Here is an 18,516-nt window from a genome sequence, read left to right as displayed (position 1 = left end):
TACCCTGGCTACATGCAATGGGAGCCTCAGCCCAGGAGCAGCAGAGGGAACAGACAGCTGTCGGTGCATTTGAGAGATGTTTGGAATGTCCACTGGAAGGACTTGAATTGGAAGTAGAGATAAGGGAAAGGAGTCAGGAAAAGCTGGCAGCTATCTGGCTTGGGCGATAGGAGAGAAAACGCAGGAGGTTTCAGAAGCATTTTCTGCATGTTGGATTGTGGTTCCTGAACCCCTCTTGTTTTGTGTCTCCACACTGTTGTGCTCGCTGGTTCCTTGGCATGGCCGGGCTCAGCATCCTAGCTCACCTGAACTCACCTGATAAGAGTCAGCTCATCAGTTCAGAGCCTCTCTGACCTGCCTCTGCGGGGTCTGTGCCTTCGTCTGTCCTCCCACATCTCCCAGGACCAGGCTTTACCCCCAGACCCACCCCATTGCAATGCAACTGTCTCTGTCCCTTCTGTCACTCTCCATTCGACAGCTCCTGAAGACGGCAGCCCAGTGGCCATTCAGTTGCTGTTTGCTGACTGCTGAATGCCGCTTGAGAAGAAGTGAAAGTTGTTCTTTCTGGTTATAGAAAACTCCATCCCTTAGCGAGGCGAGGACAGCGCGGAGGACAGCCGAGCTTTGATTTTGTGGCAGTTGCTCCAGCGTGGTCTCAGGGAGGACCACAGCATGCTGGTGACCATCTGACGGTGTGACTTGGGGCTGGAGTGACTTCTCGGGGCCTTATCTGCCTATTTATTTGGTGAGGGGGAGGTTTCCCCTGTGCAAGTGACGGCCAGCTCTCTGGAGGCAGGTCCACTGACCACAGGGCGTGGGCTCAGGCCTTTCAGAGACCCGCGGGGGAGGAGAGGGGCTGAGGGAAGCGCTGAGTAGCCGCAGGAGCAGCACGAAGGTAACAAGAGGCCGCAGGGAGGGGAGCTCAGTGGTGGGGCTTTTCTAAGCCTTTCCCTTGCTTCTCATCAGCATAGGATAAGTGTCAGCTGCACATGGGATCCCTGGAAAGGACAAGGGAAGCAGATGATTAAGGCGTTGAGGACAGAGGGGCAGAGGACGAGCCTAGGGCAGTGGAAAGAAGAGGAAAGGAACAACAGCCCCAAAGAAGCTGCGTGCCGTGTCCCCTGCAGGCGGCGCGGGCTCGGAGGCCTCCACCCACGTGAGCTCCAAGCCTGCAGGGGGACTGGTGCTGGGGAGGTGCCGGGCTGACGGCCTCCCTGGTGATCCTGCAGGCTCCGTGGCCAGCGTAGGGGGCCAGGAAGGCGTGAAGTGGCCTGGGAGGGGTTGGGAGGGCACCCTGGAGGGAGGGAGATGGCCTTTGAGGCCAAGCTTAACACCACCTCCTCCACGAAGTCTAGTCTGTGTTCCCATCACTGGAGTTCCTGTCCTTCCTTGAGCTCACTGCGGACCCTCTGGCCAGTCCAGTCCACCCCCACGCTGTGTCCTCAGCTCCCCGACGTCCTCTCTGTCTGCGCTTTGGACACAGGCCTGGGGTCTGGTCTTTACAGCTTGGCTCGTGGGCTTCCCTTGAAAAGTGATCTCTGGCCTTCAGTGCCGACCCTCTGTACTTGAGGCCGCCTCAGAGATGAGACCTGGCCTCGGGTGGACCCTGGGCCCCTTTCAGGGCGGCATCCTTCCAAGCACATCCAGTTCCCCTGGAGGGAGTAGTCCTTCGTCTCCCTGGCTTAGCACTCTCTGTCAGCCTCCACCTCAGCCTTCCCCCCGCGCTGCTGCCTCCCCCGGCTCTCCCAGCTGGACCACTGAGACACCTCTCCGCTGGAGGACTAACCTGACCTGAGGCAGGACGAGGAAGCTCGCTCACCCCTCCAAATGGTGGGCTGCTCACCTCCCTACCCCTCCAAGGGAGAGGAGATATGATGCCCCAAAGTTACCACCCGGAGTTTTCATGTCGGTTCTGGTTCCCAAGCCATTCCTGTGCCCTCACTGCTCCCTGGGCCCCGCTTGCCTCCTGCAGCCCTGCCGAAGCGCCTTGGAAATCCGTGTTGGTCTGAGCTGACTACCCGATGCCAGGTGTCTTTGTGGGTTTCTTCCCTGTGGCCTGTGCTTGCCTCTCAGTTGTTCTTGGGGCTCATATGTGGTCAGCTTAATATTTGTGGAATTCTGTGTATTGGCCATGGGTCAATAATGATACAGATGTATATGTGTGGGTGTTTATATATGTGTGTGTCTGTAAAGCACACACACACACGCTCTCAGAGCCAAACTCTTGCAGTGAAATAGGAAAAGCCTTCCAGAATAAAGCCTTTATACCACCGGGTCTGCAGAAAGTGTTTTATAATAAATTAAAAATACAAGACGGGTTAAGATATTTGTAGATGTGCTTTCACAAAGATCAAGTGTGTGAAAGACTGACAAAGCTAGTTCCATCCATCTCTGTGATTTGCAGGATGTCTCCCTGTGTGGGGAGCTCCTGTGGACAAAGGAGACTGACCAGGGCATCACAGGGCTTCTCTGCATGGTCTTCATGTGCAGTGGACTGGTCACCAAGGGGCAGTTGAAAGGGACTCTGGTGGCAGAAGAGTGGCGGGAGTGGGTGGCCCTGAGGATGCTCGCATTTCTGTGATCCTCTGTCCTTGAGTGAGTCCTTTTCCCTTCTACGCCTCTGTGTCCCCTTTTGTGTGGTGAGGGGGCTGCTTTAGAACTGCTGTTTTCCAGATGTGCTGGGCAGGGCTCTAAGGGGGCTGCCTGAGAGGTAAAGGGGGATGCTGGAGGCCAGGGCAACAGACTTGCCACCTGCCTTCAACCGGAACAACTTCACGCTGATCTATTGTATCTACTGATGTTCCACGTAAGGTGTTTCCTAAAAAGGGTCTGGTCCTCCTAAAAGCTCTCGGACTGTCCTTAGCTCATCCCTAAGCCCTCCCACCTCTGACTTTCATGGTTCTATGTGTTGGCTCCCCCACGGCTTGGAGTGGGTACCAAAGATCCCTGCCTTCCCATCTGGGGTCACGTGGGATAGGTCCTTGTCACTGATGCAGTTATCTGTTTAGTTCTTGATTGAGACACTGTCATAGGCAAGTTTCTGACCTTTACATGAGAATACCAGGTGCCTCGCCCCTATCATTTCTTAGTTCTGTGACCCCAGGCAAGCCTCTCAACGCCCCTGAGCCTCCGTCTCCACCTCCATAAAATGAGGAAGCAATGAGGATTAAGCAGTGCTGTATGCCATAGGGTAGCTCTTTCTAATCTGTGCAGAGAATGAGTACGGACCATCCTTATTAGAGCCTTAACAGTTAAGCAGGCTCCGTGGTATCCAGCGCGGCCATGGTGACCTGCTGGAATTTCAGCGCCTTTCCCTGGGATTTGGGGTCACCAGGTTAGAGAACCGGTCTGTGCTTTTGCACATCTTTGAATGTTGTAGGAAGTTCAATTTGTCCTTAAAATAAATAATTGAAAATGGTAAAGCATTGTAAATACCATAAATTGGCACAATAGGCTGTTTCTATAACTTTCTGAGAGCAAAAGTGAAATTTCAAGGCAGTAAACGTTTTAACATGAATAGGCTGGTTGAACAAGAACATTGATTTTTTAGGTGCATTTACCATCCACAGGGACAAGGACATTTGGGTTAATGATTACACATTAAACCAAAAAATAGTTTACTGGCTTTCACGGAGCCACCCTGGGCTCCCTTGGGGTCACTGTCACGCAGGCCGTCACATGTCCCTCCTGTCAGCCTCTCCTTTGTCTGGGAGGTTCCATTCCCACTCCCACCTGTGGGCATGTGTGGGAAACAGTCCTGACCGTATCTGGTGATGGAACAGGCCACTGGCCGTACAGGCCCTGATGGAGAATGAAGAGGCAAAACCTTAGAGGTTTGTGACATTGGAGTGATGCCTGCAAAACAATGACTTAGCTCATTCCTCAGTGTTAAGTGTGAACTGACAATGTCAGCAGGGAGCTGAGATGCCCAGGCAAAGGGGAATGGGAGGACGTGGGCTGTGGGAACTGGACCCTGGGCTGCTGTGGCCTGAGCCTGGGGAATACCACAGACCCATTCTGTAGGAGGGCAGCTGGAGCTGGACTTGGTTTGGGCTGTTCCCTCAGGGAAAGGTGCCCACATCGGAACCCGGTGGGGGCATAGCTTGCAGTTTGGGAGAATGGAGCAGGGATAGGTGTCACAGTCTGTTCTCCAAGCTAGGGGCCACTAAATTAGATGGAATACACCCGGAAGGACAGGCTCTGGGTCCAGTAGGGAGTGGACAGGCTGGTCAACAGAAGCAGGAGGAAGGCTTTGCAGGCCTGGCCAATTCCCTGGAACTCGGGAGCCTTGGGGTGCACTCCAGGTATGGCCCATCCTGCACCAGCAGCAGTGAGGATCATCGTGGGCTCACCAGCCAAGCGCTCTGAGCCTCCAGCATCCCGGCTGCCTGCTCAGAACTGCCCCCGGCCTGTCAGCCTCTCCTTTGTTTGGGAGGTTCCATTCCTACTATGTTGGCTGCCAGGGCATCTGGTTCTCTCACCATGAAGGTAACCCTGCTTCCTCCGCATCTAACTGTCCAGAGCTCCCTGGGTCAGCTGGCGCATTCAGGCATCTTGGGTACCTCTTCAAGGCACAGGGAACTTTCAGCTACACTGTCTCCCACCCCAGCCACCACCCCCTCCACTGTAGGAGACTCAGGGGATTGTCCCAGGATCTTGGTCTAAATATCCCAGGCGGACATTTCCACCCCGAGTAGGCTCAGGACACTCAAATGTGATTCTTTCCTCCCAGCTTTTCAGGCAGAAGGTGGGATGCAGATCTCTGTGCTGTCTTGTCCCCAGTGTGTACTGCCCCTGTGTCTTGGTGCCAACTAGGAAGGGGGAGAGTGAGGGATTCCTTCTCAGGCCCCAGCCTGTGGTCTGTGAACTCCATCCTCCCTCCAGTTGGGCAGACTTCTATCTTCTTTTAAATAAGAAAATAGCTTTGCTTATATCATCGTGTGAACACAACCCAAATCTGTGGGTTGATGGTATAATTTTTGTGCTTTGTATCCTCCAGGCTTTGCTCTTTGTAGTCAAAGCCAAGCTTTTGGCATTGGAGAAACAAACAAAATGAAAGCAAATCCAAAAGTGTTAGTTTCTGATTGCTGCTGTAACAAATTGCCACAAAATTAGTGGCTTAAAACAATACAAAGTAATATCTTACAGTTCTGGAAGTCAAAAGTCCAAAATGGGTCTCGCTGGGCTAAAATCAAAGTGTTGGCAGAGTTAATATTTCTTTCTGGAGACTGGAGAGGAGAATCTTTTCCCTTGCTTTTCCTAGATTCTGGAGGCCACCTGCATCCTTGGCTTATGACCCCCTTCTTTGTCATCAAAGACAGCAGTGTGGCTTCTTCAATTCTCTTTCTGACTCTGACCTCCTCCTCTACCTCCCTCTCCTACTTTTAAAGACCCTTGTGATTCCATTGGGCCCACCTGGATAATCCCTTTATTTTAAAGTCAGCTGATTAGCAACCTTAATTCCCTTGCTGTGTAATACAACATGTTCACAGCTTCCTGAGAACAGCACGTGGGCATCTTTAGAGGGGCTGTTATTCTGCCTACCAATCAAACAGTAATAATTCATTTGTCAAAGGCTTAATTCATATGATCACAAGCTATGGCTTTCAAAATTACAGCCTTTGCTGTTGATTGAACAAAGTCTACTTTGTTCCAACGCCAATGACTTGACTTAAATTTTTTTAAATTTAAAAATGTTTCTGTCATCCTTTAGGTGATATGAATTGAAAGCTATTGCTTTTCTCTGACTTGTGGGGAGAACATAACGGATATTGGAAAGCCCAGTGGATGTTGGGAAGCTCATGAAGGGGAAAAAAAAACCCAATTTGACTTCTCCAGATTTAATCTTGTTTTCATGTATATGGATCATACTACACACTCTGTGTTTATAACCTGATTTAATTCACTTAGCAATGTAATGCGGACATCTTTCTATGACAATAAAGCTTACTTTATTGCGTCATTTTAATTTCTGCAAAGTATTCCCTATTTATCTAGCCGTCTTTGCATGGTTGCCGCCGCTGGGTACCACGAGAATGCAAGGCCAGTTTCTGGCCCTCATAGTGCTGCATGCATCGTATAGCTGTAGCATCCTGCAGGCTCATGGCCCGGGCAGATAACTGGTTATCCAGAGCAAGGCAGAGCAGGCGGCAGAGTGGTGCCAGCTCTGGATCCCAGCCCTCATCCTGGGATAGGGATGATTCTCAGGGAGCTGTTCTGACTCCAGGTGCTGATAGCAGAGGTTTTTCTGGCAACCTGCAACGCAGCCTTGGGAAATGATTATTGAAGGGATGTGTGGGGGGAAAGCCGGGGGGTTTACAGTGATCACAGTGACCTGGAGGTGGTTTGACCAAGTGATGGTGGCTCTTTAAGACTACAGATGTGGGAATGACATCGGTCAAAGGGCCAGAGGCAGCTATGGCCCTTCAGAAGATCTGGGCCACCTGGCAGGTGACAGGTAACCTAGGAACTGGACCAGGGTCTGTTTTGCTTGCTTCCCTGGTGAGTTTTTCTCTCTCTCAAACAGAGCAGGCTTTCCCTTCTGTCCGCTCTCTACATTGCTGTGTCCCGAAAACCATCACATTCTTCCCCAGTTTTCAGCTCTGACTCTTTGCCCACTTATTGTATATTCTTTTGGTCTTTTTGGTGGGGGAATCCAAGGATTTATTTAACCCAGCAATCAAATTGGCCATTTAAAATAATAGTACATCTTGTCCAAGTCTAAAAATAAACCCCCTGGTATGGGAAGGCTAGCAAGGGGAAGTTGGGTAGAGTAGGCTGGAGACATTTTATATCCCAGTTCCCCGGGGCGAGCGCCCACTTTTCTTTCATCCCTCCTTGTCCTGACATGGGCGGGAGTCAGAGCGCCTTCTGTTTGTCTTGATTAAAGTCAGTCTCCGCCTTCCCCCGAGCCCAACTGCCCTTCTGGGGACACAGGCTGCATTCACCACGCGTCACTCTGCCCCAGCCCTTTGCAGATTTTATGAAAGGCGTTTTCACTTGGATTAAACAGGCGCTGTGTTTGTGTGTGGTGTGTGAGGGAGAATGAATCACTTCAACTTTGGGCAAGGATTTGAGGTGTTGTGTTTGTCCCTTGCAATTACATAAACACACCAGAACTCGTTAAAAAAAGAAAGATTTAGGATGGGGGGTGGGACGCAGAGCCCAGGACTTGGGATGACCTAACACTTCAGCACAGTTTCCATACATTAGACCTCAGAAAGCATTGTGTTCTGCCCTCTCACGGAGTCGCACAGACTCCGAGTCCAAAGGAAAGTTTGAGGTTTTACATTTCTGTTTGTGGTACAGGAAAAGGCTTATGATCTGAGGGCTTGATTCAGTGAAATAACATTGCCTTATACACATTTGCTTCACAAGGAGGGCAGGAGTTGGAAGCGACCGTTTTGAGACGTTAAAGATTTGCTGGCAGAGGGGAAGGGATTTTTTTTTTCCCTCCCTCCCTGCCGAGGAAACGCAGTTCTAACGAGGAGTTACTTTGTAATTTTAACTCATATTCAAATACTTCCAGCCCTCGAAGCTGCCGGAGATCTCCCACAACTTCTTGATCTGGACTCCGAGGGACTGTTCAGGGCTCTCCCTCATCCTCAAAGCCCCCGGCATGAGTTTACAGAAGAGAATCTTCCCTCAAAGGGAGAATGGTAAGTGGAGCTGCTTCTCGGGGATTCTTGGGGAGGTGAGGATGGAGGGTTGGACTTCTGTTGACACTCGCCTGGCGTCGGGGAAGCATAGGGAGGGTAGTTTTGGTTATGCTGTGGTGTGTGTGTGTGTGTGTGTATAAGAGTGTGTGTGAGTGTGTGTGTGCGTGCATGCACGTGTGTGGTGCAGCAGGACACAACCCCTGTCTGTCTGCATTGTCCTTGCAGAGGCTGGCTGAGAGCTCACTAGGCTGCTTGGCAGAGGGTGAGGGGTGGGCGTATTGCGGGACCCCCAAGGGGGTGAGAGTGAGCCGGGTTTCTACCTGCCCTCTCTTCCTCACTCAGGGGCGGGGTCATCCGTGTCTAAATGCTGAAGCTGTCAAGAGTCCCCACTGGCTGGGCTCCCTAGAGCGGGATGCAGAACAGAAGGGGGAGCTGCTCAGCTTCTGAGGGGACCGGAGAACAGGTCTCTGGAGCAGGCGGCTGCTCTGTGTCTCACAGATCTGAGCACTGGGAGGGGCTCTAGGTACACTGGCCCGACTCCCTGCCAGCCTGCAGGTACTGCCCGGTGGGTCAGATCCTTCCTTACGGCCACCTCCTTCTTTTGCTCCGGAAACATAAACAAACAGGCATCAGGAAAAGGAATTTTAACCCCTCAGTCCAGCTTTTAAAGTCAACACTGGCAAAGCTTCAGCTCTGTTGTAACTTTGGCATAACAGAGTAAACACGTGGTTTTCTTTAAAGAGGAGAGCAAGGCAAGTCAAAGGCGTATTCTGACTTTCCCAGCTTCAGGGAGACATGGCAGATAAGGCTAGAACCCTGGACCCATTTGGTTAGGCTCTATTCAGGCATCTCTGAGTTCTGAAGAAAGGCAGGGGAGCATAGGGACCAAGAACCAGGGCTGAGGGGTCTGGTTACCGGGACGGAACCTTGGCTCTGAGATGAACAGGCTCGTTGGTTTGGGAAAAGGTATTTAAGCTCGCGACGGCTCAGTTTCCTCCTCTGCGAAGCGGGATCATAAATGCCTACCACACAGGACCACGGGTGCAATAAGCGAGGTGGAGCTGGCGAAGTGGCCTGAGCAGCGTATGTGTGATACGAGAACGTTTCAACACCCGTGAGTGGCTGCTCCCGAGTGTGACACAGGGACCCTCGCAGAGCGCCCCGCCCCTGGGGTTGTTAGAAGAGGTGCTCCAGGGCCCCAGGTGGCCGTGGCCTCCCCGCCTTAGAGAAAACGGGCCAGGCACTCAGAATGTCCCTCCTCAGAGGTGAATTACAGGGTGCATTTCCCAGCAGTGGGGGATCTTCCAGGACTGGGCTGGACCTGGTATTTAGTAGGTGCTTGGTGTTTGGTGAAACCATTTTATTCATTTTTATTTACATGGGGTCTTGCCGTGGTAACAGACTGTGAGATAAGAGATTTGTGTGTGGAAGGTCACTGGAGAGTGTTCCTGGGGACGACACCTGTGAGGGCTCACCCCGCACAGGGCCGTGAGGCTGGGCCGTGAGGCTGCTACAACACAGACCTCAGCCAGTGCCGCTGACCCCGTGGGGCTCTGTACCTGGCAGTGACCCGTCACTGCGTGTGGGCTGCCCTGGGGCCGGGGGCACAACCCTGGGAGAGGCAGCTCCCTCCAGCCGAGGGTGATTGCTGGAGAGAGGCTCCGCTGTGAGCTGTCCCAGGCAGTCTGTGTGTCAGCTCAGGGGATGAGTGCCTCGGTCCCGGGGTTGGGAGCTTGTCTGAGTGACCACCCGCGACATCACTCAAGCACGCTGATCAAGTCCCTTCTTTTCTCTGAGTTCAGCAACTGCAAGATTGAGGATTAAATGCATGGACACCAGTCCAGTTAAGTTCTTACACAGCAGTGTGACCTTGGATAAGCCCCTTCACATATCATTGCCCCTGGTTTTTGTGTATGTGTGTGTGTTTCAGTACCTTTATTTTATAATAAGACCAAAAATGGATCAGTCAGATATATAAAATATTTAGTTTATGAAGGCACTTTTTTCTAAGCTAATCCTTTGACAACCTTGAGCTGGAACCAAGTTGAAAAAAATTTTTTTTCTTGAATTCTAGTTGATTTGCAATGTTGTGTTAGTTTCTGGTGTACAGCATAGTGATTCAGTTATATATACATATATATATATTTTTTGGTATATATATATTTTTGTTGAAGTATAGTCAGTTTACAATGTGTCAGTTTCTGGTGTGCAGTATAATGCTTCAGTCATAGATGAACATACTTATATTCATTTTCATATTCTTTTTCACTGTAAGTTACTGCAAGATATTTAATATTATATTCTTTTCCATTATAGGTTATTACAAGATATTGAATACAGTTCTCTATACAGTAGGACCTTGTTGCTGTCTATTTTATATGTAGTAGTATGTTAATACTATCTTTTTATTATAGTATTATGTTAATCCCAAACTCATAATTCATCTTTCCCCTCCCTTCTCCTTTGGTAACCATAAGCTTGCTTTCTATGTCTGTGAGTCTGTTTTCTGTTTTATAAATAAGTTCATTTGCATGTTTTTTAGGTTACACATATAAGTGATATCATCTGATATTTGTCATTTTCTGTCCAATTTAACTTGCTTAGTATGATAATCTCTAGTTCCATCCATGTTGATGCAAATGGCATGATTCCATTCTTTTTTATGGCTGAGTAGTATTCCATTGTACATATACACCACATCTTCTTTATCCAATCATCTGTAGATGGACATTTAGGTTGCTTCCACGTCTTGTCTATTGTAAATAGTGCTGCGATGAATATTGGGATGCAGATATCTTGTTGAATTGGAGTTTTCTCCAGATATATGCCCAGCAGTGGGATTGCTGGATCATATGGTAGTTTTATTTTTAGTTTTAAAGGACTCTCCATACTGTTTTCCATAATGGCTGCACCAAATTACATCCCCACCAATAGTGTAGGATGGTTCTCTTTTCTCCACATCCTCTCCAGCATTTATCATTTATGGACTTTTGAATGATGGCCATCCTGACTGGTGTGAGGTAATACCTCATTGTGGTTTTAATTTGCATTCATTGTCCCTGTTACAAGGTGGATGGAAGGGTGTTGAAGCAGAGATGGTTTCTAAGGACCCTTACAGCTCTGCTATTCCACAGCTGCAGATTCTGAGTATGGGACAAGGTGGTTGGTTATGTCCCTGACAACACGATCTCCTCCACTGGTGCCTCAATTCCTTCTTACAGAAAGTGGAATCAAGATACCATGTGAGTCCCCATGGCCAGCTGTCATCAGGGCAAGGCTATGCCTGTTAGACGGGGAGGAGGGCAGGGAGGGGTTTAAGGAGAATTCTGCTGTATTCCTTTTCCATCCTCACCCTGACTTTTCTCCCCAAAACAAAGTAAAGCCACAGTGAACACTACCATACATCTTTAATAGTTAAGAGCTATATAATATTGCCTGGGACAAAGATAGATGGTAGCTGGATTTATTTTATTGCCTTCCCCACCCCACCACCCATCTTCTATTTCTTTTTCAATCTACAAAGAATGAAGTCACGTTCTTAAACACTTGGAATTCATTTTCAACCCATGATTTATATAGAGCATGCTGGGCTTCAGGCACTGTGCTGGACTCCGGGGATCTGACGGGAGACTTGAGGCAAACAATGACACACACATAAATATAATGACAAAGAGGGGTAGGTGCCATGAGAGGCTCTAACCAGGGAACCGACCTAGTCTGGTGCATCAGGGTGGGCTTCCCTGAGGAGGCGCTGTTTGAGCTGTGTGCAGGGTGCGGGAGCTTGGTGGGGTGCAGAGGTGGAGAAGCAAGCTCTAGGTAAAGGGAACAGCATGCTTCAGAACAGGGATGAGGAAAGAGGACAGTGTCAAATCTTCCGAGCTTAACTTAAGCACTGTGAGCTTTGTAAGCATACTTCCATCCAGCCTGTTTTTCTTGCAGCATTAAAAAAAAAAAAACTCATCATGGTGACTTGTTGGCTCAGGGAAAAAGAAATTTTGCTGGTGGTTCAAGGCCTCAGGAGCCTTTCTCTCCATGTGTCAGCCAGTCATCTCTGTTCCCCACATCTGGTGGCTGGCCCCCACCGGTGCCCCCTGGAAACCTCTCTGTAATTACTAAGCACCTCCCTTCACCTGGGTGCTTGTCAGCACCAGGCGCTGATTTAGTGTCCTGCTGGGCCAGACTCGTTGGATCTCCCTGCCACAAGCCTTTGAGGCACATACCCCGTTGTCTTTATTTTGTAGGTGAACAAAAAGGAGGCATGGGGAGCTTATCCAAATGGGGAGGGGCAGGACTGAGACTGGAACCCAGGCAGGTTTGTTTCATCCTAAAGCCCGTGTTGTTAGCACATGGCTGAGAAATAACAAGTGATCCCTGTCTACACACAGACCGATTCATGTGCTGGTGTTTCCGTTCGGTGTTAGGCTTCTCAGTCCCTGCCGAGTTATCAGAACCATCACCATCATGGCCTCAGAAAACCACATCAGTGACACAGCGGATTTCACCATCCCCCGAAGTAGTGACTCCTTAGCTTGCTTTCATTTGTAGCTTTTCTAGAATATTATTATGAAAACTGTTCAAACATACAGAAAAGTGGAAAGAATTGTAGTCGACAAGCATATACCCACTATATAAATTCTGCAAGTACCCTTTTACTCAGTTTACCTTGTCGCACGACCATCCATCCCTGCACCCCCTCTCCATCCCTGCATCTCTTATGTTTTGAATACATTTCCAAGTAAGTTTCACGCATCACCACACTTCACCTCTAAACACTTTAGCATGTGTTTGATTAAACCAAGTTCAGTATTTGATTGCTATTATTCTTTTAGGTAAAATTTACATACAGTGAAATGTATGTATCTTATATGTGCCATTCAGTTAATTTTGAAAAACGCATACAATTATGTAAAGTTAATTTTGAAAAACCGCATACAATTATGTAAGACAAACTCTTAGCATGATAAGGAACATTACCCTCACTCCAGAAAGCTCTACCATGCCCCTTCTCTTTCAGTTGTTTGTTTTGTTTTAGGCGGGAGGTAATTAGGTTTGTTTGTTTATTTATTTAAATGGAGGTACTAGGGATTGAACCCAGGACCTTGTGTATGTTAAGCACACACTCTACCACTGAGCTATACCCTCTCCTGCTAGTCTCCATTTTTACTAATAATACATAATGTGTGACTAGATTTAAAGGCCTGGTTTAATAAAGTACAGTACCTGCTTTGTCCTACCTTGGCCATGGGGGCAGAACCCTCGGTCGTAAAGGCCCCCGCGTCTGCGGGGCAGACCTCACAAGGGGTTCAAGTGCAGAGTTCGGGCTGAGGCTTTGGGAGAAGCGAGTGGCACCAAGCAGAAGGTTTTTCGGGGCTGTGAGGAAGCAGATACAGACTGGTGCAGGGTGGAGGGGTACGGGATTAAGAGCTGGAGCTCCGGGGTCTGACCGTGGAGTTAGGAACAGACCAGGACAGAGGAGCTGGAGCAGGGGCCCTGTCATAGGAGCTGGACCCTTGGGTGGTGGGGAGAACGCCTAGGGCCTCCCGTGGGGCCCCCGTGGGGCCCCCGTGGATCCTGAGTCAGGGTGATGGGTACCAAATAGTTTTCACCGGGGCCGCCTTCTGCTTCCTGCTGTGGTCCAGACTGGTCCAGGAATTGAAGCCAGTGCCTGCATCTGTCACTGGGGAGATGAACACAGGAGCAGCCAAAATGGGTTGCATGCAGTGTCGGATGGATATATTTTGAGCATCTGAATCGCTGTGATGGTATGAGACAGAAATGGAGAGGGTCCAAACGGAGGGACCCCTGGCTCCTGCACGCTGCCGGTGTTCCCCGATGCCAGTGGCATCTGGGGCACGGAGGGTGGAGTGCTGTTGAGAGAAGGCAGAGCAAGCTGCTGTCGGCTGAATTACTACCACGTGTCAGGCAGTGACTGCGTTCTTATTTAAGTCTCATAATAACGTATTTCACAAATGAAAAATCTGAAGCTCAGCAGCGGGAGTGGCTTATCCCAGGTCACACAGCCAGTCAGCAGCAGCCTGGTAAGAGCTCAGGCCTCTGGACTCCTGGACCAGTGCTCTTCCCAGGCGTACCCTGCCTGTGGCTGGAGCGTGCATGTACATACCCGGGTGTGCAGGGCAGTTAGTTATAGCCGTCTGTCTCTGTATTGTATCTGTGTCTATGCATCTGACCACAGAGATCCCTGTCTCCCTCCTTCTTCCTGCATTTTTTGCTTGTTACTTTTCCTCTTCTCATCCCTTCTTCCTAACAGCTATTTAATGTCCATGTTGTGCCGGGGACTGTACAGGACTACAGATAGAGAGGGGCTGGGGGAGGCACAGTCCCTGACATCCAGGATCTCATAGTTACTGGCTAAGGCACAGATGAGAGAGCGCCGAGAGCATAGAAGGGCAGCTTCTAATTAAATCAGTGATTTAGGAGGGAGGTGTCAGGGAAGACTTCCTGGAGGAGGTGATGTTGAGCCAAACCCAGAACAACACATGAGAGTTGGCCAGGAAGCAGGGGCTCTGTGAGTTAGAAAGGACATCGTGTGCGTGCGCTGAGGTGCGGAGGTGGGAGAAGGCACAAAGCATCTGGAGGAACTTCAAGCCTGGGGGAGACAAGCCTGCGACCTTGGGCAGGGATTTAAAATTTTTACTTATTGAGTCAGTCATGTCATGACAATAACAAATTAAGAAAAGAAAGTAGGGATTTCTTCATCTTGAAAAATGTTGCTTTCTGATGCAAGGCAGGAAGCGGCGTTCCTCAGATAACTGTGTGGGCAGAAGGGGTGCCGGTGGCGGGGACCGGCCACCTCCCCGGCCAAGCACGCTCCACCTCGGCTTGTCCCTCATCCAGTCTGAAAACCCACCAGCAGGGGTCCGGCCCTCTTGCTGGGGGAGCTCTAGCATCCCCGGCATCCCCATAAGAGCCAGAAGAGACGAGGGACTGTCTCTACACCCTTGTGAAAGGCAAGACCCCAAACTGAACACACAGTTCCTGCCAAAATCTTGCTGAGTGGAAACATTCACCCCCTCCTTCTCTTCCTGGGTGTGTCATTCATTAATACCTGGCCTTTTCTTGTGGCCTGGTGGGGGGGGCAGGCCCTGCAAGCCATCTCAATCTTGGCCTTGAAAAAGCAACATCCAAGGCAGACCATCCCCTCCGGCTGTGGTGTTTAACCCTTTCTCAACCTGCGCATGTGACTGGGCTGACTGGGATGGGTAGGGAGGTCCAGATTGCTCAACTCGGCATAGTTTATTTATTCAGTGTTTATTTCCAGGACCAGGATTGCCTGGACGTTGTTGTTGGATAAACCTCGGGTTCAGATGCTGGCCCCGTGCTTTCTACCACCTCGTGCATCCTCCTTCTCCCTTCCTCGTCCGGAGAACAGGGATGAACAATGGCCCCAACCCTATCTCCTTAATGCGGAGATAGACGCTGTGTGGACAGTCTTAGCACAGTGTCCGGCCCACAGCAAGCGCTGCACAGATGACAGTCAAGGTTCTGTATCTCCAGGTGTTTTCCTTCGTCCTATAGCTACAAGTTAAATTAAGCGACTGTATTCTTTTTTAGCGGGGAGCAGTTATGAAGGTCCTGGGGACTGAACCCAGGACCTCGTGCATGCTAAGCATGTGCTCCACCACTGAGCTACACCCTCCCCACTAAACCCTCCCCCCTCTGCTTGTCCACTCCGAAGGGTGATGGATGCTCTCGGAAATAAACTCTCATCCCTTGGAGAGAACATTCTCACTCTTTCCTCATCTGTGGCCTTGAGACACTGGGAGAGAGGGCGTGAATACGTTTGTTTTTTTAAGTTCCATCTAAATCTGAGTCTAATCACGTAAATTAGATTAAGAAGATGTATGCAAGAGTTCTTTGTAAACTCTAAAGTACAAACAAATGTAGAAGCTCATTACATGGCATTAGTCATTTATTTATTCATTCAGTTTTGGGTTGATTCAGTCAGTAAATGTTTACCGAGCCCTTCTGGGCTGGGCATGTCCTAGGGCCTGCGGTGAGCAAAGCTGATGAGTCGCTGTTTGGGTGCTTGCTTTCTAGGTGGGACACAGAAGTGATACTCAAGGACTAACAAGACACCTTCAGATGGTGACGGTTCTGTGAAGAGAGTAGAAAAGGGGCATGTAGTAGGGAGGACCCGGGGCTGGTATAGATTGGGTGGACAGGAAAGGCCACATTTAGGATATCAGGGCAGGAAGGAGCCCCCCACATGAAGATCTGGAAGTGGAAACTTCCCGGAAGAGGAAACGGCTTGGACAAAAACCTTAGGGTGACATGGGCTTGGCTTGTTCAGAAAAGGGAAGACAAGCAGGGGCAAGATGTTAGTCTTTTGAGACATGGTAAGGAATTTGGATTTTATTTTGAAAAAGCAATGCAGAGTCTTGGGGGAGGGGTACTGGGTGGGGCCCAGGGTATTTTTAGGCCAATGGACCCACTCTTCTGTGTGATACTGTCATGGTGGGTACATGTTATTATGCATTTGTCAAAGCCCATGGAATATACAACCCGAAGAGCGAACCCTAGTGTTGGCTATGGAATTTAGTTAATAATCCTGTCCCAGTGTTGATGTATCAGTTGTAAGAAGGTACTGCACTAAGGCAAGATGTTCATAACAGAAGCAGCTGTGCATGGAACTCATGGGAACTCTGTGTACTTTCTGCACAATTTTTCTGTAAAATTAAAACTTCTCTAAAAAATAAAGCCTTTTTTTAAGTTAAAAATGTTTTAAAAAGCAATGCATACAACAGAATACTACTTAGCCATAAAAAAGAATAAAATAATGCCATTTGCAGCAACAGGGATGGACCTAGAGATCGTCATTCTGAGTGAAGTAAGCCAGAAGGAGAAAGAAAAATACCATATGAGATCACTCATATGTAGAATCTAAAAATAAAAAAAAACTCATCTACAAGACAGAAACAGACTCGCAGGCGTAGTAAACAGTCTTACGGTTACCAGGGAAAGGGGGTGGGAAGGGCTAAATTTGGGAGTTTGAGATTTACAAATGTTGGCCACTATATATATAAATAGATTTTTAAAAAAAGTTTCCTCTACATAGCACAGGAAACTATGTTTAATATCTTGTAATAACCTTTAATGAAAAAAAATGAAAATGAATACATGTAGACATATGCATGACTGGGACACTGTGCCGTACACCAGAAATGGACACATTGTACTTGACTGTACTGCAATACAAAATAAATACATTAATTTTTAAAAAAAGCAATGCAAAGGCCTAGGAGGGGTTTATGTAGGTGGGTGCCATGATCCATTTGATATTTTCCCAAAACTGACCTGGTTATTGTGTGGAAGTGGGTTATGGCGCCCCGAGGAGGAGCACGATGCCCGGTTAGAAGGGGAGTGTGGTTATCAGCGAGGAGGCGATGGTGGTCGAGTTAGGACGGTGGCAGTGAAGATGGAGACAAGAGGTTGGATTTGTCACGTCTTCTGGGGGTAGGGCTGGTGGGAATTGGCTGATAAATTGGCTGTGATGTGAGAAGAGAGGAGGGGAGAGAGCAGGAGAGAGTCAAGAGAAACAGAGAGAAGGACAGATCAAGACTAATAAAGGCCGACACGGAGGGCTTGTTCTGGCAGGCCTTTCCTAGGAGCTCTCCCAGTGTCACCACATTTAGTCTGCAGGAGCCCTGGGAGGCAGGTCCTGGTGCAGTAACCATCCTATGGGAGGGCAAGCCAATCTGCAGAGAGGTGCCTCTTCCCGCCCGTGATGTCCCATCTGGCCAGGGACAGGCCTGAGCCATGAATCCAGGAATTCTGGTTTCAGAACCCATGTTCTTACCTCCTTGATATGGTTTTGGGGTTTTTTTTGTTGTTTTTTTTTTTGCCTTGTGCAAATGAGTGGGCAATGGTGACAACTACCAAAATATGGAAGCCGGGGAGGAAGAGAGTTCACTGGGGGAAATCAAGAGTACTGGGTGATGGTGTGAAGTCTGAACTACCTGTTAGACCATCAGAGGAGATGTTAAACAGGTGGGGGGAAGAAAGGGTTTAGAACTCAGAGGAAGGTCCAAGGCTGGGGACATGCCCCTCTGCAGTGGGAGTTTTTAATTCCATCTGGCAGGTGAGTAAACCAAAGCCAAGATGTGAGCACGATCGCATAGCAGTCCTTGGCCGAGCTTGGCATGCAGGTCGGGGGCCCCAGTTCTAACTGCCGCAGGGCTCTGCCAGCTGCATCTGCCCTCCTTTCCTTAGGCGGGAAACGTGCTGGGCTGTGGAGCAGATGAGGGCGCAGAGGGAAGACGCCCTCCTGTTTCTGGACGAGGTCCTGGCGGGCACTGATGGGATACAGTCTGCACCTCGAGGGAATCCACCCTGTGTCAGTAAAGATCAGGCAGGACTCAATGTACCTTCTGGGAGTGAGCCAGCATGTATGATCTGAAAATGGAGGGGCGGGAGCTGGGTTCAGGCCCAGGTGGCGAGGGCTCCGGCCTGGTGTAGGAGGGAGGCTGCAGGATCTGGGAAGAGGAAGGCTGGCCTCTTCACGCCTGAGCTACCAAACTGCCCCCCCCCCCCAGCCTTTCTGCCAGTGAAACAGCCTTGGGGGCTGATCCCTGGGCCCGAGCCCCAGCTGCAGTGGGCCCAGGGAATTGAAGGAGGCTGTGGGGTGAGGGCGGCAGGTGGCCCTGATGGAAGCCCATGCTCCCTGCACTTTAGAAGTTACTCCACTGCCCTCCAGGCTCAGCTGTGCAATGTGGAACTGTCCCCCACACCCGCTGACAAAGGCAGCTTTGTCCCCAGAGTGCCTCCCTGTGACCGTGGGCCTGGGTCTCACAGCCGTAGCTGGATCTCCGCAGGCTTGTGTGGAATTCCAGGGGCTTCC

At 49.6% G+C, this 18,516-nt stretch overlaps 1 protein-coding gene across 4 annotated transcripts in view; it reads left to right on the top strand.

The window, feature by feature from the left end:
- The first annotated feature begins 7,281 nt into the window (after positions 1-7,281).
- Positions 7,282-18,516, top strand: part of IL16 (interleukin 16) — a 95,279-nt gene continuing 84,044 nt past the window's right edge. For 2 of the 4 annotated variants that reach the window (XM_064480643.1, XM_064480642.1), the window contains exon 1: positions 7,282-7,658. In XM_064480643.1, coding sequence (XP_064336713.1) covers positions 7,619-7,658 — 40 coding nt within the window. In that variant the 5' untranslated portion in view covers positions 7,282-7,618. The remainder of the gene's footprint in view (positions 7,659-18,516) is intronic. The other 2 variants (XM_010986825.3, XM_031440684.2) reach the window with 2 other exon arrangements.

Source organism: Camelus dromedarius, chromosome 29 (genome assembly GCF_036321535.1).
Source record: "Camelus dromedarius isolate mCamDro1 chromosome 29, mCamDro1.pat, whole genome shotgun sequence".
Lineage (NCBI taxonomy): Eukaryota > Metazoa > Chordata > Mammalia > Artiodactyla > Camelidae > Camelus > Camelus dromedarius.
This window is presented reverse-complemented; position numbering and strand designations above follow the sequence as displayed.